Genomic DNA, 27,797 nt, shown 5'->3' with positions numbered 1-27,797 from the left:
AGTGGTGGGTCAAAATATAATCTGCGTGGTGGGCCAAAATATAATCTGAGTGGTGGGTCAAAATATAATCTGCGTGGTGGGCCAAAATATAATCTGTGTGGTGGGCCAAAATATAATCTGAGTGGTGGGCCAAAATATAATCTGCGTGGTGGGCCAAAATATAATCTGCGTGGTGGGCCAAAATATAATCTGCGTGGTGGGCCAAAATGTAATTTGTGTGGTGGCCCAAAATATAATCTGCGTGGTGGGCCAAAATGTGTAATCTGCGTGGTGGCCCAAAATATAATCTGAGTGGTGGGCCAAAATGTAATATGCGTGGTGGGCCAAAATGTGTAATCTGAGTGGTGGGCCAAAATGTGTAATCTGCGTGGTGGGCCAAAATGTGTAATCTGCGTGGTGGGCCAAAATGTGTAATCTGCGTGGTGGGCCAAAATGTAATCTGCGTGGTGGGCCAAAATGTAATCTGAGTGGTGGGCCAAAATGTAATATGCGTGGTGGGCCAAAATGTGTAATCTGCGTGGTGGGCCAAAATGTGTAATCTGAGTGGTGGGCCAAAATGTGTAATCTGCGTGGTGGCCCAAAATGTGTAATATGCGTGGTGGGCCAAAATGTAATATGCGTGGTGGGCCAAAATGTGTAATCTGCGTGGTGGGCCAAAATGTAATATGCGTGGTGGGCCAAAATGTGTAATCTGCGTGGTGGGCCAAAATGTAATATGCGTGGTGGGTCAAAATGTGTAATCTGAGTGGTGGGCCAAAATGTGTAATCTGAGTGGTGGGCCAAAATGTGTTTATCTGAGTGGTGGGCCAAAATGTGTAATCTGCGTGGTGGGCCAAAATATAATCTGTGTGGTGGGCCAAAATATAATCTGAGTGGTGGGCCAAAATATAATCTGCGTGGTGGGCCAAAATATAATCTGCGTGGTGGGCCAAAATATAATCTGCGTGGTGGGCCAAAATGTAATTTTGCGTGGTGGCCCAAAATATAATCTGCGTGGTGGGCCAAAATGTGTAATCTGCGTGGTGGCCCAACATATAATCTGAGTGGTGGGCCAAAATGTAATATGCGTGGTGGGCCAAAATGTGTAATCTGAGTGGTGGGCCAAAATGTGTAATCTGCGTGGTGGGCCAAAATGTGTAATCTGAGTGGTGGGCCAAAATGTGTAATCTGCGTGGTGGGCCAAAATGTAATCTGCGTGGTGGGCCAAAATGTAATATGCGTGGTGGGCCAAAATGTGTAATCTGCGTGGTGGGCCAAAATGTGTAATCTGAGTGTTGGGCCAAAATGTGTAATCTGCGTGGTGGCCCAAAATGTGTAATATGCGTGGTGGGCCAAAATGTAATATGCGTGGTGGGCCAAAATGTGTAATCTGCGTGGTGGGCCAAAATGTAATATGCGTGGTGGGCCAAAATGTGTAATCTGCGTGGTGGGCCAAAATGTAATATGCGTGGTGGGTCAAAATGTGTAATCTGAGTGGTGGGCCAAAATGTGTAATCTGAGTGGTGGGCCAAAATGTGTTTATCTGAGTGGTGGGCCAAAATGTGTAATCTGCGTGGTGGGCCAAAATATAATCTGTGTGGTGGGCCAAAATATAATCTGAGTGGTGGGCCAAAATATAATCTGCGTGGTGGGCCAAAATATAATCTGCGTGGTGGGCCAAAATATAATCTGCGTGGTGGGCCAAAATGTAATTTGCGTGGTGGCCCAAAATATAATCTGCGTGGTGGGCCAAAATGTGTAATCTGCGTGGTGGCCCAAAATATAATCTGAGTGGTGGTCCAAAATGTAATATGCGTGGTGGGCCAAAATGTGTAATCTGAGTGGTGGGCCAAAATGTGTAATCTGCGTGGTGGGCCAAAATGTGTAATCTGAGTGGTGGGCCAAAATGTGTAATCTGCGTGGTGGGCCAAAATGTAATCTGCGTGGTGGGCCAAAATGTAATATGCGTGGTGGGCCAAAATGTGTAATCTGCGTGGTGGGCCAAAATGTGTAATCTGAGTGGTGGGCCAAAATGTGTAATCTGCGTGGTGGGCCAAAATGTAATATGCGTGGTGGCCCAAAATGTGTAATAAAGTGGGCCAAAATGTAATATGCGTGGTGGGCCAAAATGTGTAATCTGCGTGGTGGGCCAAAATGTAATCTGCGTGGTGGGCCAAAATGTAATCTGAGTGGTGGGCCAAAATGTAATATGCGTGGTGGGACAAAATGTGTAATCTGAGTGGTGGGCCAAAATGTGTAATCTGAGTGGTGGGCCAAAATGTGTAATCTGCGTGGTGGGCCAAAATGTAATATGCGTGGTGGGCCAAAATGTGTAATCTGAGTGGTGGGCCAAAATGTGTTTATCTGAGTGGTGGGCCAAAATGTGTAATCTGCGTGGTGGGCCAAAATGTGTAATCTGAGTGGTGGGCCAAAATGTGTAATCTGAGTGGTGGGCCAAAATGTGTAATATGCGTGGTGGGCCAAAATGTGTAATCTGCAACGTTAAAAGTCAATTCTCTGCAATTCTACTAATTTTCCATGGCATGTAAAGACAATGTTGCTGTTTTAAAACAAATGTTATGCAATTCTACTCATTTTGCCATGTTCATATGATATCTGAGTTAGAGTGACTAACAAAATCAATGGGGCCCCCCTGGAGTCCAGGGCCCCTGGGCACAAAGGTGAACCAGTTTCTTGTGTACTGGAGCCTCAGATTGGAATGAGTTGCCTCTGCCTATTAAAACAATGCCTGCTCTGGACAGCTTAAAAAATAAAGTCAAAATATGTATTAGGGTCCTATGTGGCTCAGTTGGTAGAGCATGGCGCTTGTAACGCCAGGGTAGTGGGTTCGATTCCCGGGACCACCCATACGTAGAATGTATGCACACATGACTGTAAGTCGCTTTGGATAAAAGCGTCTGCTAAATGGCATATATTATTATTATTATTATATGTTTGATGTCTTCTGTGTCTATATGAATAACCCCTGTGATGTAACTGGAATGATGAGATAGATGTTCTTCTTCTCTGTTTGTGATGACATAGATGTTCTCCTATGTTTTTGTTTTAATATTTCACTGCCATACTGTGTTCCATCTTGTGTAGCCATCTTGTCTCAAGAGGACCACAATGGAAATAAGTCCCAGACTGTATTGTGTGTTATCCTCCATGATTTAACAATGGAAATAAGTCCCAGACTGTATTGTGTGTTATCCTCCATGATTTAACAATGGAAATAAGTCCCAGACTGTATAGTGTGTTATCCTCTATGATTTAACAATGGAAATAAGTCCCAGACTGTATAGTGTGTTATCCTCCATGATTTAACAATGGAAATAAGTCCCAGACTGTATAGTGTGTTATCCTCTATGATTTAACAATGGAAATAAGTCCCAGACTGTATTGTGTGTTATCCTCTATGATTTAACAATGGAAATAAGTCCCAGACTGTATAGTGTGTTATCCTCTATGATTTAACAATGGAAATAAGTCCCAGACTGTATTGTGTGTTATCCTCTATGATTTAACAATGGAAATAAGTCCCAGACTGTATTGTGTGTTATCCTCTATGATTTAACAATGGAAATAAGTCCCAGACTGTATAGTGTGTTATCCTCTATGATTTAACAATGGAAATAAGTCCCAGACTGTATAGTGTGTTATCCTCTATGATTTAACAATGGAAATAAGTCCCAGACTGTATTGTGTGTTATCCTCCATGATTTAACAATGGAAATAAGTCCCAGACTGTATAGTGTGTTATCCTCTATGATTTAACAATGGAAATAAGTCCCAGACTGTATAGTGTGTTATCCTCTATGATTTAACAATGGAAATAAGTCCCAGACTGTATAGTGTGTTATCCTCCATGATTTAACAATGGAAATAAGTCCCAGACTGTATTGTGTGTTATCCTCCATGATTTAACAATGGAAATAAGTCCCAGACTGTATAGTGTGTTATCCTCCATGATTTAACAATGGAAATAAGTCCCAGACTGTATAGTGTGTTATCCTCCATGATTTAACAATGGAAATAAGTCCCAGACTGTATAGTGTGTCATCCTCCATGATTTTATTCATGTGCATGTATGACCTTTAAGTTTTATGTGTGCCTTTTTTTTTAAATGGTCGAATTAATAAACTAAACTAAAACTAAGTGGACTGTCTTCACTGATCTGCCGTCTCCCCTTCCCCCTACACACACACACACACACACACACACACACACACACACACACACACACACACACACACACACACACACACACACACACACACACACGCACGCACACACACACACACACAGCATGTGAGAGACTATCGGAGCCGATCTCAGTGTTGCTCTATTTGCATTCAAACACCTTTGGCCAGCCCTCCCTCCTGTGTCCACAGTGTAGCACAGTACAGCTAATCAACACACTTAAGGTGTGGGGCTGACCCCAGTCAATGGACTCCACAAGACCAGAATATCAATCTGCTCAGCCAATGGGAAGTGAATAAAAACACAGCAGGATATATTTCGCCAAGAAGAGTCAGTTCAACAGCTCAAGTACAGATCACCAATGAAAAGGGTTGCTGGGGTCAGTTGAAAACTTAACTACAAAACACAGCATTTTAAACATTAGACATGTTAAAACAAACTTAAATATTAATATCAAGCAAGTAACACCCCACCCCCACACGCAAATATAAGACTTACATTAGAAAATTACAAACATCCACAAGTTTCCCAAAGACAGAACCAGACTTGGCAGATTTGAAGCAAATGGGGAAAAATTAGGTCAATATGTTCCCTGGGATGTGGCCAATATTTTCCCTGGGTTGTGGCCAATACCTGCCCTGGGATGTGGCCAATATGTTCCCTGGGTTGTGGCCAATACCTGCCCTGGGATGTGGCCAATATGTTCCCTGGGTTGTGGCCAATACCTGCCCTGGGATGTGGCCAATATGTTCCCTGGGTTGTGGCCAATACCTGCCCTGGGATGTGGCCAATATGTTCCCTGGGTTGTGGCCAATACCTGCCCTGGGATGTGGCCAATATGTTCCCTGGGTTGTGGCCAATACCTTCCCTGGGATGTGGCCCATACCTGCCCTGGGATGTGGCCAATACCTGCCCTGGGATGTGACCAATACCTTCTTCCCTGGGATGTGACCAATACCTTCCCTGGGATGTGACCAATACCTTCTTCCCTGGGATGTGACCAATACCTTCTTCCCTGGGATGTGACCAATACCTTCTTCCCTGGGATGTGACCAATACCTTCTTCCCTGGGATGTGACCAATACCTTCTTCCCTGGGATGTGGCCAATACCTTCCCTGGGATGTGACCAATACCTTCTTCCCTGGGATGTGGCCAATACCTTCCCTGGGATGTGACCAATACCTTCCCTGGGATGTGACCAATACCTTCTTCCCTGGGATGTGGCCAATACCTGCCCTGGGATGTGACCAATACCTTCCCTGGGATGTGGCCAATACCTTCTTCCCTGTGGAAGATATCTGTTGGGATGTAGGGAAACTCCACGGGTTGAAATTAAATTAAAGAATGAAAGTACTTGGTTTTAAATCAAGGGCCTCCTGCAGACTAGCTGTGTAGTATCTACAAGGTCAAGAGTATTCTATTGCTATGGGCCTTTACTATAGCCTGTACTATATTCGGAAATAGCTTCTTTTGATGTGAGGAATCTGAAAATATTACACAGAGCTATTCAATCATTCTGGAAGCCAATACTCCTAACACATCAATGCCAGTCCAATCAAAAGTGGAAAACATAATGAGAGAGAGAGCAAGCCAGTGGGCTCCCGAGTGGCTCAGTGGTCCAAGACACTGCATCTCAGTGCTAGATGTGTCACTGCAGTACCTGGTTCAAATCCAGGCTGTATCCCATCTGGCCGTGATTGGGAGTCCCATAGGGCGGTGCACAATTAGCCCAGGGTAAGCCGTCATTGTAACTAAGAATTTGTTCTTCACTGACTTGCCTAGTTAAATGAAGGAAACATAAACAGAGAGTTGTGTGAGAGACCAGTTTAGACTTGCCTGTCTATAATATATCCTAAAATAGGTTTGAATATTCCCATCTACCTGTACCTAATATCTGTTCACTTACATATAGCTGTAGTTTGACCTGAACCCCCAGATATATTGTTGTGTAATCTCTATCTCCCTCCCAGCAGGTCAATCCCTTGAACACCCAGGCACCAGCACGTCTACCCAGGACGGCATTGGACAGAGGGGAGACAAAGGTGGGGGTTTATACATTTGTTTTAGATGGATGTGTGTGTCTGTGCATAGATTAGATGGGTTTAGTCTGGTGTGGTTGACATACAGGGTTGTTGTGCAGTGTGTGGGGGGGGGGACAAATTCCTTGCAGGACAGAGCTGTGAGTCATTTAACAGACTCTCTTATCCAGAGCCACTACAGTAGAGTCATTTAACAGACTCTCTTATCCAGAGCCACTACAGTAGTGAGTCATTTAACAGACTCTCTTACCCAGAGCCACTACAGTAGTGAGTCATTTAACAGACTCTCTTATCCAGAGCCACTACAGTAGTGAGTCATTTAACAGACTCTCTTACCCAGAGCCACTACAGTAGTGAGTCATTTAACAGACTCTCTTACCCAGAGCCACTACAGTAGTGAGTCATTTAACAGACTCTCTTACCCAGAGCCACTACAGTAGTGAGTCATTTAACAGACTCTCTTATCCAGAGCCACTACAGTAGTGAGTCATTTAACAGACTCTCTTATCCAGAGCCACTACAGTAGTGAGTCATTTAACAGACTCTCTCATCCAGAGCCACTACAGTAGTGAGTCATTTAACAGACTCTCTTATCCAGAGCCACTACAGTAGTGAGTCATTTAACAGACTCTCTTATCCAGAGCCACTACAGTAGTGAGTCATTTAACAGACTCTCTTATCCAGAGCCACTACAGTAGTGAGTCATTTAACAGACTCTCTCATCCAGAGCCACTACAGTAGTGAGTCATTTAACAGACTCTCTCATCCAGAGCCACTACAGTAGTGAGTCATTTAACAGACTCTCTCATCCAGAGCCACTACAGTAGTGAGTCATTTAACAGACTCTCTTATCCAGAGCCACTACAGTAGTGAGTCATTTAACAGACTCTCTTATCCAGAGCCACTACAGTAGAGAGTCATTTAACAGACTCTCTTATCCAGAGCCACTACAGTAGAGAGTCATTTAACAGACTCTCTTATCCAGAGCCACTACAGTAGTGAGTCATTTAACAGACTCTCTTATCCAGAGCCACTACAGTAGAGAGTCATTTAACAGACTCTCTGACCCAGAGCCACTACAGTAGAGAGTCATTTAACAGACTCTCTTATCCAGAGCCACTACAGTAGAGAGTCATTTAACAGACTCTCTTATCCAGAGCCACTACAGTAGTGAGTCATTTAACAGACTCTCTCATCCAGAGCCACTACAGTAGTGAGTAATTTAACAGACTCTCTTACCCAGAGCCACTACAGTAGAGTCATTTAACAGACTCTCTTACCCAGAGCCACTACAGTAGAGTCATTTAACAGACTCTCTTACCCAGAGCCACTACAGTAGTGAGTCATTTAACAGACTCTCTCATCCAGAGCCACTACAGTAGTGAGTCATTTAACAGACTCTCTTATCCAGAGCCACTACAGTAGTGAGTCATTTAACAGACTCTCTTATCCAGAGCCACTACAGTAGTGAGTCATTTAACAGACTCTCTTATCCAGAGCCACTACAGTAGTGAGTCATTTAACAGACTCTCTCATCCAGAGCCACTACAGTAGTGAGTCATTTAACAGACTCTCTCATCCAGAGCCACTACAGTAGTGAGTCATTTAACAGACTCTCTCATCCAGAGCCACTACAGTAGTGAGTCATTTAACAGACTCTCTTATCCAGAGCCACTACAGTAGTGAGTCATTTAACAGACTCTCTTATCCAGAGCCACTACAGTAGAGAGTCATTTAACAGACTCTCTTACCCAGAGCCACTACAGTAGAGAGTCATTTAGCAGACTCTCTTACCCAGAGCCACTACAGTAGTGAGTCATTTAACAGACTCTCTTATCCAGAGCCACTACAATAGTGAGTCATTTAACAGACTCTCTTACCCAGAGCCACTACAGTAGTGAGTCATTTAACAGACTCTCTTATCCAGAGCCACTACAGTAGTGAGTCATTTAACAGACTCTCTCCCCCACACCACTAGAGGGATATCTTCAACCAGATTATGAGACAAGGCCGAGTACCCAGAGCCACTACAGTAGTGAGTCATTTAACAGACTCTCTTACCCAGAGCCACTACAGTAGTGAGTCATTTAACAGACTCTCTTACCCAGAGCCACTACAGTAGTGAGTCATTTAACAGACTCTCTTATCCAGAGCCACTACAGTAGTGAGTCATTTAACAGACTCTCTTACCCAGAGCCACTACAGTAGTGAGTCATTTAACAGACTCTCTTACCCAGAGCCACTACAGTAGTGAGTCATTTAACAGACTCTCTTACCCAGAGCCACTACAGTAGTGAGTCATTTAACAGACTCTCTTACCCAGAGCCACTACAGTAGTGAGTCATTTAACAGACTCTCTTATCCAGAGCCACTACAGTAGTGAGTCATTTAACAGACTCTCTTACCCAGAGCCACTACAGTAGTGAGTCATTTAACAGACTCTCTCATCCAGAGCCACTACAGTAGTGAGTCATTTAACAGACTCTCTTATCCAGAGCCACTACAGTAGTGAGTCATTTAACAGACTCTCTTATCCAGAGCCACTACAGTAGTGAGTCATTTAAGAGACTCTCTTATCCAGAGCCACTACAGTAGTGAGTCATTTAACAGACTCTCTCATCCAGAGCCACTACAGTAGTGAGTCATTTAACAGACTCTCTCATCCAGAGCCACTACAGTAGTGAGTCATTTAACAGACTCTCTTATCCAGAGCCACTACAGTAGTGAGTCATTTAACAGACTCTCTTATCCAGAGCCACTACAGTAGTGAGTCATTTAACAGACTCTCTTATCCAGAGCCACTACAGTAGAGAGTCATTTAACAGACTCTCTTATCCAGAGCCACTACAGTAGTGAGTCATTTAACAGACTCTCTTATCCAGAGCCACTACAGTAGTGAGTCATTTAACAGACTCTCTTATCCAGAGCCACTACAGTAGTGAGTCATTTAACAGACTCTCTTACCCAGAGCCACTACAGTAGTGAGTCATTTAACAGACTCTCTTATCCAGAGCCACTACAGTAGTGAGTCATTTAACAGACTCTCTTACCCAGAGCCACTACAGTAGTGAGTCATTTAACAGACTCTCTTACCCAGAGCCACTACAGTAGTGAGTCATTTAACAGACTCTCTTACCCAGAGCCACTACAGTAGTGAGTCATTTAACAGACTCTCTTATCCAGAGCCACTACAGTAGTGAGTCATTTAACAGACTCTCTTACCCAGAGCCACTACAGTAGTGAGTCATTTAACAGACTCTCTCATCCAGAGCCACTACAGTAGTGAGTCATTTAACAGACTCTCTTATCCAGAGCCACTACAGTAGTGAGTCATTTAACAGACTCTCTTATCCAGAGCCACTACAGTAGTGAGTCATTTAACAGACTCTCTTATCCAGAGCCACTACAGTAGTGAGTCATTTAACAGACTCTCTCATCCAGAGCCACTACAGTAGTGAGTCATTTAACAGACTCTCTCATCCAGAGCCACTACAGTAGTGAGTCATTTAACAGACTCTCTCATCCAGAGCCACTACAGTAGTGAGTCATTTAACAGACTCTCTTATCCAGAGCCACTACAGTAGTGAGTCATTTAACAGACTCTCTTATCCAGAGCCACTACAGTAGAGAGTCATTTAACAGACTCTCTTATCCAGAGCCACTACAGTAGTGAGTCATTTAACAGACTCTCTTACCCAGAGCCACTACAGTAGTGAGTCATTTAACAGACTCTCTTATCCAGAGCCACTACAGTAGTGAGTCATTTACACTACAGTAGTGACTCCTTCACTGCAGCCGAGGTGAGTAAGACATTTAAACGTGTTAACCCTCGCAAGGCTGCAGGCCCAGACGGCATCCCCAGCCGCACCCTCAGAGCACAGACCAGCTCGGTGTGTTTACGGACATATTCAATCAATCCCTATACCAGTCTGCTGTTCCCACATGCTTCAAGAGGGCCACCATTGTTCCTGTTCCCAAGAAAGCTAAAGGTAACTGAGCTAAACGACTACCGCCCCGTAGCACTCACTTCCGTCATCATGAAGTGCTTTGAGAGACTAGTCAAGGACCATATCACCTCCACCCTACCTGACACCCTAGACCCACTCCAATTTGCTTACCGCCCAAATAGGTCCACAGACGATGCAATCTCAACCACACTGCACACTGCCCTAACCCACCTGGACAAGAGGAATACCTATGTGAGAATGCTGTTCATCGACTACAGCTCGGCATTCAACACCATAGTACCCTCCAAGCTCGTCATCAAGCTCGAGACCCTGGGTCTCGACCCCGCCCTGTGCAACTGGGTACTGGACTTCCTGACGGGCCGCCCCCAGGTGGTGAGGGTATTTAACACATCTCTCCCCGCTGATCCTCAACACGGGGCCCTACAGTGCGTTCTGAGCCCTCTCCTGTACTCCCTGTTCACCCACGACTGCGTGGCCACGCACGCCTCCAACTCAATCATCAAGTTTGCGGACGACACAACAGTGGTAGGCTTGATTACCAACAACGACGAGACGGCCTACAGGGAGGAGGTGAGGGCCCTCGGAGTGTGGTGTCAGGAAAATAACCTCACACTCAACGTCAACAAAACTAAGGAGATGATTGTGGACTTCAGGAAACAGCAGAGGGAACACCCCTATCCACATCGATGGAACAGTAGTGGAGAGGGTAGCTAGTTTTAAGTTCATACACATCACAGACAAACTGAATTGGCCACTGACAGCGTCGTGAAGAAGCGCAGCAGCGCCATTCAACCTCAGGAGGCTGAAGAAATTCGGCTTGTCACCAAAAGCACTACAAACTTCTACAGATCATTTAGAGCATCCTGGCGGGCTGTATCACCGCCTGGACGGCACTGCTCCGCCCTCAACCGTAAGGCTCTCCAGAGGGTAGTGAGGACTGCACAACGCATCACCGGGGCAAACTACCTGCCCTCCAGGACACCTACACCACCCGTTGTTACAGGAAGGCCATAAAGATCATCAAGGACATCAACCAGAACCACTGCCTGTTCACCCCGCTATCATCCAGAAGGCGAGGTCAGTACAGGTGCATCAAAGCTGGGACCGAGAGACTGAAAAACAGCTTCTATCTCAAGGCCATCAGACTGTTAAACAGCCACCACTAACAGTGTGAGTGGCTGCTTAACACACTGTCATTGACACTGACCCAACTCCAGCCATTTTAATAATGGGAATTGATGGGAATTATGTAAATATATCACTAGCCACTTTAAACAATGCTACCTTATATAATGTTACTTACCCTACATTATTCATCTCATATGCATATGTATATACTGTACTCTACATCATCGACTGCATCCTTATGTAACACATGTATCACTAGCCACTTTAACTATGCCACTTTGTTTACTTTGTCTACACACTCATCTCATATGTATATACTGTACTCGATACCATCTACTGTATGCTGCTCTGTACCATCACTCATTCATATATCCTTATGTACATATTCCTTATCCCCTTACACTGTGTATAAGACAGTAGTTTTGGAATTGTTAGTTAGATTACTTGTTGGTTATCACTGCATTGTCGGAACTAGAAGCACAAGCATTTCGCTACACTCGCATTTAACATCTGCTAACCATGTGTATGTGACAAATAAAATTTGATTTGATTTGACTCTCTTATCCAGAGCCACTACAGTAGAGAGTCATTTAGCAGACTCTCTTACCCAGAGCCACTACAGTAGTGAGTCATTTAACAGACTCTCTTATCCAGAGCCACTACAGTAGTGAGTCATTTAACAGACTCTCTTATCCAGAGCCACTACAGTAGTGAGTCATTTAACAGACTCTCTCATCCAGAGCCACTACAGTAGTGAGTCATTTAACAGACTCTCTCATCCAGAGCCACTACAGTAGTGAGTCATTTAACAGACTCTCTCATCCAGAGCCACTACAGTAGTGAGTCATTTAGCAGACTCTCTTATCCAGAGTCACTACAGTAGTGAGTCATTTAACAGACTCTCTTATCCAGAGCCACTACAGTAGTGAGTTATTTAACAGACTCTCTTATCCAGAGATAATACAGTAGTGAGTCATTTAACAGACTCTCTCATCCAGAGCCACTACAGTAGTGAGTCATTTAACAGACTCTCTCATCCAGAGCCACTACAATAGTGAGTCATTTAACAGACTCTCTTATCCAGAGCCACGACAGTAGTGAGTCATTTAACAGACTCTCTTATCCAGAGCCACTACAGTAGTGAGTCATTTAACAGACTCTCTTATCCAGAGCCACTACAGTAGTGAGTCATTTAACAGACTCTCTTATCCAGAGCCACTACAGTAGTGAGTCATTTAACAGACTCTCTTATCCAGAGCCACTACAGTAGTGAGTCATTTAACAGACTCTCTTATCCAGAGCCACTACAGTAGTGAGTCATTTAACAGACTCTCTTATCCAGAGCCACTACAGTAGTGAGTCATTTAACAGACTCTCTTATCCAGAGCCACTACAGTAGTGAGTCATTTAACAGACTCTCTTATCCAGAGCCACTACAGTAGTAAGTCATTTAACAGACTCTCTTACCCAGAGCCACTACAGTAGTGAGTCATTTAACAGACTCTCTTATCCAGAGCCACTACAGTAGTGAGTCATTTAACAGACTCTCTTATCCAGAGCCACTACAGTAGTGAGTCATTTAACAGACTCTCTTATCCAGAGCCACTACAGTAGTGAGTCATTTAACAGACTCTCTTATCCAGAGCCACTACAGTAGTGAGTCATTTAACAGACTCTCTTATCCAGAGCCACTACAGTAGTAAGTCATTTAACAGACTCTCTTACCCAGAGCCACTACAGTAGTGAGTCATTTAACAGACTCTCTTATCCAGAGCCACTACAGTAGTGAGTTATTTAACAGACTCTCTTATCCAGAGATAATACAGTAGTGAGTCATTTAACAGACTCTCTCATCCAGAGCCACTACAGTAGTGAGTCATTAAACAGACTCTCTCATCCAGAGCCACTACAATAGTGAGTCATTTAACAGACTCTCTTATCCAGAGCCACTACAGTAGTGAGTCATTTAACAGACTCTCTTATCCAGAGCCACTACAGTAGTGAGTCATTTAACAGACTCTCTTACCCAGAGCCACTACAGTAGTGAGTCATTTAACAGACTCTCTTATCCAGAGCCACTACAGTAGTGAGTCATTTAACAGACTCTCTTATCCAGAGCCACTACAGTAGTGAGTCATTTAACAGACTCTCTTATCCAGAGCCACTACAGTAGTGAGTCATTTAACAGACTCTCTTACCCAGAGCCACTACAGTAGTGAGTCATTTAACAGACTCTCTTATCCAGAGCCACTACAATAGTGAGTCATTTAACAGACTCTCTTACCCAGAGCCACTACAGTAGTGAGTCATTTAACAGACTCTCTTATCCAGAGCCACTACAGTAGTGAGTTATTTAACAGACTCTCTTATCCAGAGATAATACAGTAGTGAGTCATTTAACAGACTCTCTCATCCAGAGCCACTACAGTAGTGAGTCATTAAACAGACTCTCTCATCCAGAGCCACTACAATAGTGAGTCATTTAACAGACTCTCTTATCCAGAGCCACTACAGTAGTGAGTCATTTAACAGACTCTCTTATCCAGAGCCACTACAGTAGTGAGTCATTTAACAGACTCTCTTACCCAGAGCCACTACAGTAGTGAGTCATTTAACAGACTCTCTTATCCAGAGCCACTACAGTAGTGAGTTATTTAACAGACTCTCTTATCCAGAGATAATACAGTAGTGAGTCATTTAACAGACTCTCTTATCCAGAGCCACTACAGTAGTGAGTCATTTAACAGACTCTCTTATCCAGAGCCACTACAGTAGTAAGTCATTTAACAGACTCTCTTACCCAGAGCCACTACATTAGTGAGTCATTTAACAGACTCTCTTATCCAGAGCCACTACAGTAGTGAGTCATTTAACAGACTCTCTTATCCAGAGCCACTACAGTAGTGAGTCATTTAACAGACTCTCTTATCCAGAGCCACTACAGTAGTGAGTCATTTAACAGACTCTCTTATCCAGAGCCACTACAGTAGTGAGTCATTTAACAGACTCTCTTACCCAGAGCCACTACAGTAGTGAGTCATTTAACAGACTCTCTTACCCAGAGCCACTACAGTAGTGAGTCATTTAACAGACTCTCTTATCCAGAGCCACTACAGTAGTGAGTCATTTAACAGACTCTCTTATCCAGAGCCACTACAGTAGTGAGTCATTTAACAGACTCTCTTATCCAGAGCCACTACAGTAGTGAGTCATTTAACAGACTCTCTCATCCAGAGCCACTACAGTAGTGAGTCATTTAACAGACTCTCTTATCCAGAGCCACTACAGTAGTGAGTCATTTAACAGACTCTCTTATCCAGAGCCACTACAGTAGTGAGTCATTTAACAGACTCTCTTATCCAGAGCCACTACAGTAGTGAGTCATTTAACAGACTCTCTTATCCAGAGCCACTACAGTAGTGAGTCATTTAACAGACTCTCTTATCCAGAGCCACTACAGTAGTGAGTCATTTAACAGACTCTCTTACCCAGAGCCACTACAGTAGTGAGTCATTTAACAGACTCTCTTATCCAGAGCCACTACAGTAGTGAGTCATTTAACAGACTCTCTTATCCAGAGCCACTACAGTAGTGAGTCATTTAACAGACTCTCTTATCCAGAGCCACTACAGTAGTGAGTCATTTAACAGACTCTCTTATCCAGAGCCACTACAGTAGTGAGTCATTTAACAGACTCTCTTATCCAGAGCCACTACAGTAGTAAGTCATTTAACAGACTCTCTTACCCAGAGCCACTACAGTAGTGAGTCATTTAACAGACTCTCTTATCCAGAGCCACTACAGTAGTGAGTCATTTAACAGACTCTCTTATCCAGAGCCACTACAGTAGTGAGTCATTTAACAGACTCTCTTACCCAGAGCCACTACAGTAGTGAGTCATTTAACAGACTCTCTTATCCAGAGCCACTACAGTAGTGAGTCATTTAACAGACTCTCTTACCCAGAGCCACTACAGTAGTGAGTCATTTAACAGACTCTCTTATCCAGAGCCACTACAGTAGTGAGTCATTTAACAGACTCTCTTATCCAGAGCCACTACAGTAGTGAGTCATTTAACAGACTCTCTTATCCAGAGCCACTACAGTAGTGAGTCATTTAACAGACTCTCTTATCCAGAGCCACTACAGTAGTGAGTCATTTAACAGACTCTCTTATCCAGAGCCACTACAGTAGTGTGTCATTTAACAGACTCTCTTACCCAGAGCCACTACAGTAGTGAGTCATTTAGCAGACACTCTTATCCAGAGCCACTACAGTAGTGAGTCATTTAACAGACTCTCTTATCCAGAGCCACTACAGTAGTGAGTCATTTAACAGACTCTCTTACCCAGAGCCACTACAGTAGAGTCATTTAACAGACTCTCTTATCCAGAGCCACTACAGTAGAGTCATTTAACAGACTCTCTTATCCAGAGCCACTACAGTAGAGTCATTTAACAGACTCTCTTACCCAGAGCCACTACAGTAGAGTCATTTAACAGACTCTCTTATCCAGAGCCACTACAGTAGAGTCATTTAACAGACTCTCTTACCCAGAGCCACTACAGTAGAGTCATTTAACAGACTCTCTTATCCAGAGCCACTACAGTACTGTGTCATTTAACAGACTCTCTTATCCAGAGCCACTACAGTAGTGAGTCATTTAACAGACTCTCTTATCCAGAGCCACTACAGTAGTGAGTCATTTAACAGACTCTCTCATCCAGAGCCACTACAGTAGAGTCATTTAACAGACTCTCTCATCCAGAGCCACTACAGTAGTGAGTCATTTAACAGACTCTCTTACCCAGAGCCACTACAGTAGAGTCATTTAACAGACTCTCTCATCCAGAGCCACTACAGTAGAGTCATTTAACAGACTCTCTTACCCAGAGCCACTACAGTAGAGTCATTTAACAGACTCTCTCATCCAGAGCCACTACAGTAGTGAGTCATTTAACAGACTCTCTTATCCAGAGCCACTACAGTAGAGTAATTTAACAGACTCTCTTACCCAGAGCCACTACAGTAGAGTCATTTAACAGACTCTCTTACCCAGAGCCACTACAGTAGAGTCATTTAACAGACTCTCTCATCCAGAGCCACTACAGTAGTGAGTCATTTAACAGACTCTCTCATCCAGAGCCACTACAGTAGAGTCATTTAACAGACTCTCTCATCCAGAGCCACTACAGTAGTGAGTCATTTAACAGACTCTCTTATCCAGAGCCACTACAGTAGTGAGTCATTTAACAGACTCTCTTACCCAGAGCCACTACAGTAGAGTCATTTAACAGACTCTCTTACCCAGAGCCACTACAGTAGAGTCATTTAACAGACTCTCTTACCCAGAGCCACTACAGTAGTGAGTCATTTAACAGACTCTCTTACCCAGAGCCACTACAGTAGTGAGTCATTTAATTAACAGACTCTCTTATCCAGAGCCACTACAGTAGTGAGTCATTTAACAGACTCTCTTATCCAGAGCCACTACAGTAGTGAGTCATTTAACAGACACTCTTACCCAGAGCCACTACAGTAGTGAGTCATTTAACAGACTCTCTTACCCAGAGCCACTACAGTAGTGAGTCATTTAGCAGACTCTCTTACCCAGAGCCACTACAGTAGAGTCATTTAGCAGACTCTCTTATCCAGAGCCACTACAGTAGTGAGTCATTTAACAGACTCTCTTACCCAGAGCCACTACAGTAGTGAGTCATTTAACAGACTCTCTGATCCAGAGCCACTACAGTAGTCATTTAGCAGACTCTCTTACCCAGAGCCACTACAGTAGTGAGTCATTTAGCAGACTCTCTTATCCAGAGCCACTACAGTAGTGAGTCATTTAACAGACTCTCTTATCCAGAGCCACTACAGTAGTGAGTCATTTAACAGACTCTCTCATCCAGAGCCACTACAGTAGTGAGTCATTTAACAGACTCTCTTATCCAGAGCCACTACAGTAGTGAGTCATTTAATTAACAGACTCTCTTACCCAGAGCCACTACAGCAGTGAGTCATTTAATTAACAGACTCTCTTATCCAGAGCCACTACAGTAGTGAATAATTTAATTAACAGACTCTCTTACCCAGAGCCACTACAGTAGTGAGTCATTTAATTAACAGACTCTCTTATCCAGAGCCACTACAGTAGTGAGTCATTTAATTAACAGACTCTCTTACCCAGAGCCACTACAGTAGTGAGTCATTTAACAGACTCTCTTATCCAGAGCCACTACAGTAGTGAGTCATTTAACAGACTCTCTTATCCAGAGCCACTACAGTAGTGAATAATTTAATTAACAGACTCTCTTACCCAGAGCCACTACAGTAGTGAGTCATTTAATTAACAGACTCTCTTATCCAGAGCCACTACAGTAGTGAGTCATTTAATTAACAGACTCTCTTACCCAGAGCCACTACAGTAGTGAGTCATTTAACAGACTCTCTTATCCAGAGACACTACAGTAGTGAGTCATTTAACAGACTCTCTTACCCAGAGCCACTACAGTAGAGAGTCATTTAATTAACAGACTCTCTTATCCAGAGCCACTACAGTAGTGAGTCATTTAACAGACTCTCTTATCCAGAGCCACTACAGTAGTGAGTCATTTAATTAACAGACTCTCTTATCCAGAGCCACTACAGTAGTGAGTCATTTAACAGACTCTCTTATCCAGAGCCACTACAGTAGTGTGTCATTTAACAGACTCTCTTACCCAGAGCCACTACAGTAGTGAGTCATTTAGCAGACACTCTTATCCAGAGCCACTACAGTAGTGAGTCATTTAACAGACACTCTTACCCAGAGCCACTACAGTAGTGAGTCATTTAACAGACTCTCTTACCCAGAGCCACTACAGTAGAGAGTCATTTAATTAACAGACTCTCTTATCCAGAGCCACTACAGTAGTGAGTCATTTAACAGACTCTCTTATCCAGAGCCACTACAGTAGTGAGTCATTTAATTAACAGACTCTCTTATCCAGAGCCACTACAGTAGTGAGTCATTTAACAGACTCTCTTATCCAGAGCCACTACAGTAGTGAGTCGTTTAATTAACAGACTCTCTTATCCAGAGCCACTACAGTAGTGAGTCATTTAACAGACTCTCTGACCCAGAGCCACTACAGTAGTGAGTCATTTAACAGACACTCTTATCCAGAGCCACTACAGTAGTGAGTCATTTTAGAGTCATTTAACAGACTCTCTTATCCAGAGCCACTACAGTAGAGTCATTTAACAGACTCTCTTATCCAGAGCCACTACAGTAGAGTCATTTAACAGACTCTCTTATCCAGAGCCACTACAGTACTGTGTCATTTAACAGACTCTCTTATCCAGAGCCACTACAGTAGTGAGTCATTTAGCAGACTCTCTTATCCAGAGCCACTACAGTAGTCATTTAGCAGACTCTCTTACCCAGAGCCACTACAGTAGAGAGTCATTTAACAGACTCTTATCCAGAGCCACTACAGAGAGTCATTTAACAGACTCTCTCATCCAGAGCCACTACAGTAGTGAGTCATTTAACAGACTCTCTTACCCAGAGCCACTACAGTAGAGTCATTTAACAGACTCTCTTACCCAGAGCCACTACAGTAGAGTCATTTAACAGACTCTCTTACCCAGAGCCACTACAGTAGAGTCATTTAACAGACTCTCTCATCCAGAGCCACTACAGTAGTGAGTCATTTAACAGACTCTCTTATCCAGAGCCACTACAGTAGAGTAATTTAACAGACTCTCTTACCCAGAGCCACTAAGTAGAGTCATTTAACAGACTCTCTTACCCAGAGCCACTACAGTAGAGTCATTTAACAGACTCTCTCATCCAGAGCCACTACAGTAGTGAGTCATTTAACAGACTCTCTCATCCAGAGCCACTACAGTAGAGTCATTTAACAGACTCTCTTCATCCAGAGCCACTACAGTAGTGAGTCATTTAACAGACTCTCTTATCCAGAGCCACTACAGTAGTGAGTCATTTAACAGACTCTCTTACCCAGAGCCACTACAGTAGAGTCATTTAACAGACTCTCTTACCCAGAGCCACTACAGTAGTGAGTCATTTAACAGACTCTCTTATCCAGAGCCACTACAGTAGAGTCATTTAACAGACTCTCTCATCCAGAGCCACTACAGTAGTGAGTCATTTAACAGACTCTCTTACCCAGAGCCACTACAGTAGTGAGTCATTTAACAGACTCTCTTATCCAGAGCCACTACAGTAGTGAGTCATTTAGCAGACTCTCTTATCCAGAGCCACTACAGTAGTGAGTCATTTAATTAACAGACTCTCTTATCCAGAGCCACTACAGTAGTGAGTCATTTAACAGACTCTCTTATCCAGAGCCACTACAGTAGTGAGTCATTTAACAGACTCTCTTATCCAGAGCCACTACAGTAGAGTCATTTAACAGACTCTCTTATCCAGAGCCACTACAGTAGAGTCATTTAACAGACTCTCTTATCCAGAGACACTACAGTAGTGAGTCATTTAACAGACTCTCTTACCCAGAGCCACTACAGTAGAGTCATTTAACAGACTCTCTTACCCAGAGCCACTACAGTAGTGAGTCATTTAACAGACTCTCTTACCCAGAGCCACTACAGTAGTGAGTCATTTAACAGACTCTCTTATCCAGAGCCACTACAGTAGTGAGTCATTTAATTAACAGACTCTCTTACCCAGTCACTTACAGTAGTGAGTCATTTAACAGACTCTCTTACCCAGAGCCACTACAGTAGTGAGTCATTTAACAGACTCTCTTACCCAGAGCCACTACAGTAGTGAGTCATTTAACAGACTCTCTTGCCCAGAGCCACGACAGTAGTGAGTCATTCAGCAGACTCTGTTATCCAGAGCCACTACAGTAGTGAGTGCATACATTTTCATACTGGTCCTCCATGGAAATCAAACCCACAACCCTTGCTTTGCAAATGCCATGCTCTACCAACTGAGCCACATGGGACAATGCCTCTAGTCTGTTCAGTACAGGTTCTGAGAGTGATACTGGCCTGACGTGTCAATGGGAGAGGTTGGACATGAGTCATCAGAATATCAATGTTAATATGCACAAGTTACAGAAAGTACAAAGTGAGGTCACTGTTATTCGGAGGACTTTTCTGCACTTCCATGAAGAAGGCCTTGTCTAAGGAGAAACAGGGAGGCCAGGTCACCACACATCACAACATGTGCTGTTGTAAACTCAAGTTAAAGAATCCATGTTCTGTGTAAATTATTCAATATTCTACAAGCATGATGAGTAAAACATGTATGTTTTGGGAAAGCCCTAGAACTTGTAAATGAAATAAACTTGTAAATGAACCAGGCCTAATTATTAAGCAACAGCGTGAAAAAAACCCACAAACATAAACACTCCAAACAAAACAAACCCATAACAACATTGTAAAAATCCTAAAGTAAGTCACCAACCCGATATATACCCATATAACTGTTCCTCTACAGATAGCCTTTGACACCGTGGCTTTTGTTCACACTTCACGTTGATATTGACCGTGGCCCTGAGCGAAGGAAGGAGTGCGGAAGCCACAGGCTAAAAAAAAAAAAAAACTATTAAGCAATTGACAATTTCCTGAAGGGAGGTTGGGCCAATCACTCTCAAATTTCTCTCCAAAGTGACCCATCTGGAGTGGACCTAGGTTGGCTGAATTGGCGCAAGCACGCAGATTACATTGTTACACGCACACACAATGGACTAACTATCTGAGGGGGAAACTGGAACGAAAGCTCAAAATCTATGCTGTGCATTTTACCACTCCAGAAGTGAGTGACGTCCTCTTGGAAAACTATTTATACCAAATATTTCAGGTAAGGAATGTGCCCGAATGACTATTTTTTGTTGTTGCTGTTGCAGTGTTTAAAGTACCGCAGAGATCTAATCGGGAGAAAAAATTGGCACATAGTCCGAAACTGTTTTCAGGCCAAGTTGGCTGGTGCAATTTTGCGCACGCGTTTATTAATGACCATGAATCAGTAGTGTAGAGATTGTTTGTTTCCTTTTTTAATTAAATAATTATAATTGTAATGACCCATAGTTCCTCGGTTCAGCACGTATTATTGTACTGCGTGCCACACGTCTTCTTCGTGCGTTGCATTAGGCTGAAATTATTGCACTTCACTTAGTACGGTAAATAAACGACTTATCTCGGTGGAGACTGCTATTGGGTGTTTTGCACAGGTTACATTTTCTAATATGGAATTTAATACATATTTTAAATGCTTTAAAACAACATTGTCACAGACATATGCCTTCACGAAACAGTGTAGTTCTCGTTAGTTTGAACATTCATCGGGACACTAGAATTCAATCATTCGCAGTCAGTTATAAATGTATGTATGTCATACATGTCAAGGCCTATTCAATAAAAACCGTAAACTGTTGTCTTGTTAAGTCTACTCTTGAAAATGTTTCATGCAACAGCAGAATTACATTTTTCATTCATTTTATTTATTTTGCCTTGACTAGGCACGTCAGTTTTCTTATTTACAATGAAGGCCTACTAAAAAGCATAAGGCCTCCTGCGGGGACAGGGTCTGATTCAAAATATAAATATAGGACAAAACGCACATCATGACAAGAGAGACAACACTACATTGAATTAATTTACTGGAAAGTTTCTGTCCAGTTTCTGTACAATATCTTTCTGTAAGGTTTTTGTGCATCTTCCTATATAACGATCTCTGTTCTGTCTCCGTATCCCAGCAGGTATGATTCAGAGGAAGGATGTGGTTCTGTCAGTTCTAGGACAGCTTCAGGATGCTACAGAGAGCTCCGGCCTGCACTCCCTCACCAGGGTAGCCCTGGAGGTCCACCAGGTACTGACCCCCTTCACCCTGCCCTCCTCCCCTTGCCAGGAGTTCCCCGGCTGGGCGGGCATCGACGGCGTAGCCCATAGCCTGTACCCTGCTGACGCCCCCAGAGGCCTGCTGCCTCTGGTCTGTAAGGGAGAGGGGAACCTGTTGTTTGATGCAGCCAGCATGCTGCTAGTAGGGACGACTAGTCTCAGTCTGGAGCTACAGGTGAGCAGCAAGTGTTTCACATTGTATTTGCTTCTGTGGATTTGTATTTCCAAGGCATGAAGGTTATAATTATGTCCTTTTGAATGTGGATAACTCGGAGATAAAAAAAAATGTAATTTTTCTGTGTTTTCAAAATAAAAAAAAATACTGTATTCTGACAACGCATTTTAGAAATATATAATTAGTTACTATACTGGTTTGTAGCCTAATCTGTATTTTGACAAGTACAGAAACATGTACTCTGTCCCCTCCAGGTGCGTACAGTGGTCGACATGCTGCTGTGGAAGAGGTACTACTTGTGTGGTATGATCGACTCTAAGGTGATGCTGCAGGCAGCCAGGTTCAGCTTGTGTGCCGAGGAGTCCCAGGACATGCTCAACCTGCCCCTGTCCGTCCTCGAGGCTATATTTGACGCTGATGTCAAAGCCTCCTGCTTCTCTGGATCCTACGCCAACATGTGGCACCTCTATGCCCTCTCCTCTGTCCTCCAGTGCAACATCTATTCTGTCTACCCCATGTATAACCTCAAGATACGACCCTACTTCAACCGCCTGATAAGACCCAGGTCCTACCCCAAAGACATGGATCCTATCACCTTGCACATTATGTGGTCTGGAGAGCTAGAGGTGGGCTCCACCAGCTCCAGATTTAGACCCATAATCTTTGTAGCGTTAGTCCAGGCTAGTGACCTCCGGATGGGCAGTCCTAACACGGAAAAGAGGGCCCCCCCTCTGTTGAAGACCCAGGAGCTTCTCAAGCAGGACTCTCGCCTATCCTACTCCAGTCTGAAGGACAAGTACAACGTCACCAAGAGTACCTTCTACCGCTGGAGACGGCAGACACAGGAGCACCGCAAGAAATCAGCTGCCAGGTCCACGTCTATACAGCTCAATACTCTTTATCAGTCGTAGATAGTGGTGACGGCGTCACGGCACTCTGGGTCATTCGCACTTCAATGGCTTGTGTTTTGTTGTGGTATTTTGTTGTGGTGTTTTTTTCTGGTGTTTGTGGTGCTGTGTTTATTGTGGTGTCGTTTGGTCTGTATATTTAACCTTCTGCTGACATAGACAGATTGAATACTAATTCAATCTCTTTCTATGAAGGTACGAGGCCAAGCACTTCGTCCAGGCGTGTTATCTGAAAGGGAAACTTATGCCTCTGCACCAGTTTAAAGAGTTCTTCCCTGAGATCTCCCGGTAAATAAGATACTGAAAGCATTGTCAATACAGTTGAGATCACCACATGGCATGATGTATTTATGATGTATTTACAAAAAAAAAACTTAAATGGTTAAAAAAATATCGAGATTTTTAACTTGACTTTTCTGTGCCCAGAATGCTGTAGTTATGCTACCGCTGTCTTGTATACTTCTGTTGCCTCTGAATTACCTTTCCTTTTGGGACAACAACAATGTCATTCTCTCCCAGGTCCACCTACTATGCCTGGAAGCACGAGCTGATCTCGTCCGGTGGTAGTTTCTCCACGGACGAGGTGAGTCCAGGGGACAGCACGGAGCAAGAGTCCTGGTCCTCCCCAGAGTCCAAGCCCAGGCAGGAGGAGGACAAAGAGGTAGAGCCAGACCCAGAGCACCAAGACAGCGTGGCCGGTATGTTCGGCCTGAACTACAACAATGATAAGGTGGACGGGGAACGGGCCCAGAACCTGGCGCTGATGCAGGAAGCCAAGAAAGTTCTTCAGAACTGCATCGCTATGAACACCTCGTTCCCCTTCAGGATCTTCAAGAGGAGCTTCCCAGGCATCTCCAGGTCAGTGACAAGGATTTAACTGCTATATAGCGTGGCCTTTAATCAATCATTGTCTTTTTGTTATTTTATTCATCTCCTTCATTTTATAGATTTTACTAAGTGTGTTACAATTTTAAATGCAATTTAACACAAGTTTAATTTGAATGAATACAGATCCACTTACTACAACTGGAGAAGGGAAGCCATGCTGTTCAATAGAGGCTACAAGGCTAGGAGTAGTGAAGACAACTCTGATGTGGATAAGAGTAGTTCCACTGGTGGACTGTCCCCTGTCGGAGGTACTGAGAGACATGGTCATGCTGCTGCTGTCTTCCCCAGAATGAAGATCTGTAGAAACAACCACAAAGGGTTCAGGATGGCGTTCCTACACAGGAAGAAGCTGAGAGAAGCAGCCAAGGCGAAGGTGTGGATGTCAAGATGGCCGATGTCCAAGTTCAAAGTGAACTACCCCTCCCTGTCACTCTGTTTCTATTGGATGTGGCGCAACGGCCCGAGTCAAAACGGGAAGGAGAAAAGCACCCATCCGTCTCTGTCTCTAGAGGTGAACAGGCCTGAGAATATTATGGAAAACAACAACGCAGTAACGGAGAATGTTAACGGCGAGACGGAGATAAAGCCGAGGGGTCTGACTCAGGACGTGACTCAGGACGTGACTCAGGACGTGTTGTTCTTGGGGGGGGATCCAACAGAGGGTCTGAGAGGCCCTTCCACAATGACTTTCGTGACACCCACGTTCGATGCTCCCCTCCCTTTACCCATGTCCCCTTTGCCCCTCCCCAACCCAACCAAGATGTCTACCACCACCACCACAACAGACGACCAGATGTTTGTGATGGATCTGGTGGCCCTGGCTAACTTCAAGGCCAAGGCCAAACTGTTCCTCCAGAAACGCTTCGAGGAGAAGTCCTTCCCCACCTTCAAAGAGTTCAGGTCCTTCTTCCCCCTGACTCCCCGTTCCACCTACTATATGTGGAAGAGAGCCCTGCATCACGGAGTGCCACTGGTACATGGCTGAGAGAGAGAGGGCATGGCTGAGAGAGAGGGCATGGCTGAGAGAGAGAGAGAGAGGGCATGGCTGAGAGAGGGCATGGCTGAGAGAGGGCATGGCTGAGAGAGAGAGGGCATGGCTGAGAGAGAGGGCATGGCTGAGAGAGGGCATGGCTGAGAGAGGGCATGGCTAAGAGAGAGAGAGAGAGAGAGGGCATGGCTGAGAGAGAGAGGGCATGGCTGAGAGAGAGAGAGGGCATGGCTGAGAGAGAGAGAGCGGGCATGGCTGAGAGAGAGAGAGGGCATGGCTGAGAGAGAGAGAGAGGGCATGGCTGAGAGAGAGAGAGGGCATGGGTGAGAGAGAGAGAGGGCATGGCTGAGAGAGAGAGAGAGAGGGCATGGCTGAGAGAGAGAGAGAGAGGGCATGGCTGAGAGAGAGAGAGAGGGCATGGCTGAGAGAGAGGGCATGGCTGAGAGAGGGGGCATGGCTGAGAGAGAGAGGGAGAGGGCATGGCTGAGAGAGAGAGGGCATACTCTGTTACACTAGATTTAAGCAGAACGATGCCCCTGTAACAAACTGAAATGCTCTCTTGTCTCTTCAGAATCCTAAACAATCCCTTCTCCCTCCTTCACTTCCTCAAACAGAGCCATCAGTATCATCTCACCCTCTTTAAAAATGTTGATTTTTCTTCAACTGGACACACTATTTGTTTGGGTAGAGCACATGGGTGAAGCCTAATGCATTGGAATTGTAGCTAAATGCATCTTTAATCTTCATTTGTCCTTCTCTCCTTGTCTGTTCCCCTCCTCCCTCCATTCCTTTACCTATCACCTTCAGCTCATGGACATTTGCATGTGTGTGAAAAGACACTGTTCCACTAATGTTCCGCTGGCCTCCAGGCAAAAGGCAGTTGAAAGTCACCATGATGGTGACAGTGGCGCTTTATTTAAATGGCTCTTTGTTTGAGGCTGGTTGTTTCTGCTTCTCTTGTCTCTCGAGTCTTTGTTTTAATCCCATCTCTCTCTCAGTATGATTCGTTTTAATCCCATCTCTCTCATGATGGGTTTTATAATCCCATCTCTCTCTCATTCTGATGGGTTTTCATCTCTCAGTAATGTTGGTTTTAATTCCTCTCTCAGTATGATGGGTTTTTATCTCTCAGTAATGTTGGTTTTAATTCCTCTCTCAGTATGATGGGTTTTTATCTCTCAGTAATGTTGGTTTTAATTCCTCTCTCAGTATGATGGGTTTTCATCTCTCAGTATTTTGTGTTCAGCACCACTTTATGTCCATGTTCTCATTTTAGTTCGTTAATTGTTTCTCAAGGTGTGCTGTTTTTGTTCATCCATTTGATGTCTATCTGTTCTAGAAGATTCATAGTGGTTGACCTTTTTTTTATTAGATTTTGTTTAAAATGTGAAGCGTTGAAAGAAGTCTTATCGGGAAAGGCTTCAGGAATCAAGTTTCTCCTTTATTGTTTAACTCCCTTTTGTTTTCCAAGCGTTTTCCAAGCGTGTTCTGCAAACACCGAGTTTTGATTCCACCCACACACATTTTTTTTAACAATTGAAGTGTTCATCCACTGCCTTGTTCAAGGGGCAGAATGACAGATTTCTACCTTGTCAGCTCAGGGATTCGATCTAGCAACCTTTCGGTTACTAGTCCAATGCTTTCACCACTAGGCTACCTGCCACCCCAATGCTACTTACAGTATGAGAGGGTTCATTGGTTTTCCAGCATATGTTACAGGGTTCAAGACATTTTGTTTTATTTTCATTGATTTGTTTACTAATGAAGGTTTTACAACACTTCTGGACTCACTACCAGAACATGTACTTAGAATGTACTAATTGGCCTCATTTAAGTATATATTTCTGTTATGAATCTCTATTTTCTTGCTGATTTACCATGCTTTTTATTTTTTAACTACCAATATTTTTATCTGGTAACTATACTGTGAAGTATCTTCTTGACATGTGAACATCAAGGCGGTGTCCCGTTCCTGTAGGTTCATGCTCTACAACATCCGCAGAGTACGACCCTGCCTCACACAGGAAGCGGCGCAGGTCCTAATCCAGGCACTTGTCATCTCCCGTCTTGATTACTGTTTCGCTGTTGGCTGGGCTACCCTGCCTGTGCCATTAAACCCTACAACTCATCCAGAACGCCGCAGCCCGTCTGGTGTTCAACCTTCCCAAGTTCTCTCACGTCACCCCGCTCCTCCGCTCTCTCCACTGGCTTCCAGTTGAAGCTCGCATCCGCTACAAGACCATGGTAATCGCCACGGAGCTGTGAGGGGAACGGCACCTCAGTACCTCCAGGCTCTGATCAGGCCCTACACCCAAACAAGGACACTGCGTTCATCCACCTCTGGCCTGCTCGCCTCCCTACCACTGAGGAAGTACAGTTCCCGCTCAGCCCAGTCAAAACTGTTCGCTGCTCTGGCCCCCAATGGTGGAACAAACTCCCTCACGACGCCAGGACAGCGGAGTCAATCACCACCTTCCGGAGACACCTGAAACCCCACCTCTTCAAGGAATACCTAGGATAGGGTAAGTAAGGGTAAGTAATCCTTCTCACCCCCTTTCACCCCCAACAAGATTTAGATGCAAGTGGCTGTTCCACTGGTTGTCATAAGGTGTATGCACCAATTTGTAAGTCGCTCTGGATAAGAGCGT

The 27,797-nt window shown here is 44.1% G+C and overlaps 2 protein-coding genes across 6 annotated transcripts in view; one reads left to right on the top strand and one right to left on the bottom strand.

The window, feature by feature from the left end:
- Nucleotides 1-20,858, bottom strand: part of LOC127931470 (uncharacterized) — a 59,185-nt gene extending 38,327 nt beyond the window's left edge. Inside the window, exon 1 of one of the 3 annotated variants that reach the window (XM_052524329.1) lies at nucleotides 20,769-20,858. The gene's annotated coding sequence lies outside the window, so the exon portion shown is untranslated. Of the gene's footprint in view, nucleotides 1-20,757 lie in introns of all 3 variants that reach the window. The other 2 variants (XM_052524328.1, XM_052524327.1) reach the window with 2 other exon arrangements.
- A 34-nt stretch (nucleotides 20,859-20,892) lies between these two features.
- On the top strand, nucleotides 20,893-25,245 carry LOC118380800 (vertnin-like). 3 transcript variants are annotated; one of them, XM_052524325.1, is made up of 6 exons: nucleotides 20,893-21,153; nucleotides 22,052-22,365; nucleotides 22,620-23,236; nucleotides 23,469-23,561; nucleotides 23,793-24,131; nucleotides 24,285-25,245. In XM_052524325.1, the coding sequence occupies exons 2-6, from the start codon at nucleotides 22,054-22,056 to the stop codon at nucleotides 25,144-25,146; spliced, it is 2,223 nt and encodes a 740-aa protein (XP_052380285.1). In that variant the 5' UTR covers nucleotides 20,893-21,153; nucleotides 22,052-22,053; the 3' UTR covers nucleotides 25,147-25,245. The 3 variants fall into 3 exon arrangements, with proteins under 3 accessions (XP_052380285.1, XP_035623669.2, XP_052380286.1); XM_035767776.2 differs by having other exon boundaries at nucleotides 22,049-22,365; XM_052524326.1 differs by lacking the exon at nucleotides 20,893-21,153 and adding an exon at nucleotides 21,441-21,523 and having other exon boundaries at nucleotides 22,049-22,365.
- Nucleotides 25,246-27,797: the final 2,552 nt, after the last annotated feature.

The sequence above is a fragment of the Oncorhynchus keta genome, chromosome 8 (assembly GCF_023373465.1).
Source record: "Oncorhynchus keta strain PuntledgeMale-10-30-2019 chromosome 8, Oket_V2, whole genome shotgun sequence".
Classification (NCBI taxonomy): domain Eukaryota; kingdom Metazoa; phylum Chordata; class Actinopteri; order Salmoniformes; family Salmonidae; genus Oncorhynchus; species Oncorhynchus keta.
Note: the sequence above shows the minus strand (reverse complement) of the source record. Positions and strands in the feature narration are given on the sequence as shown.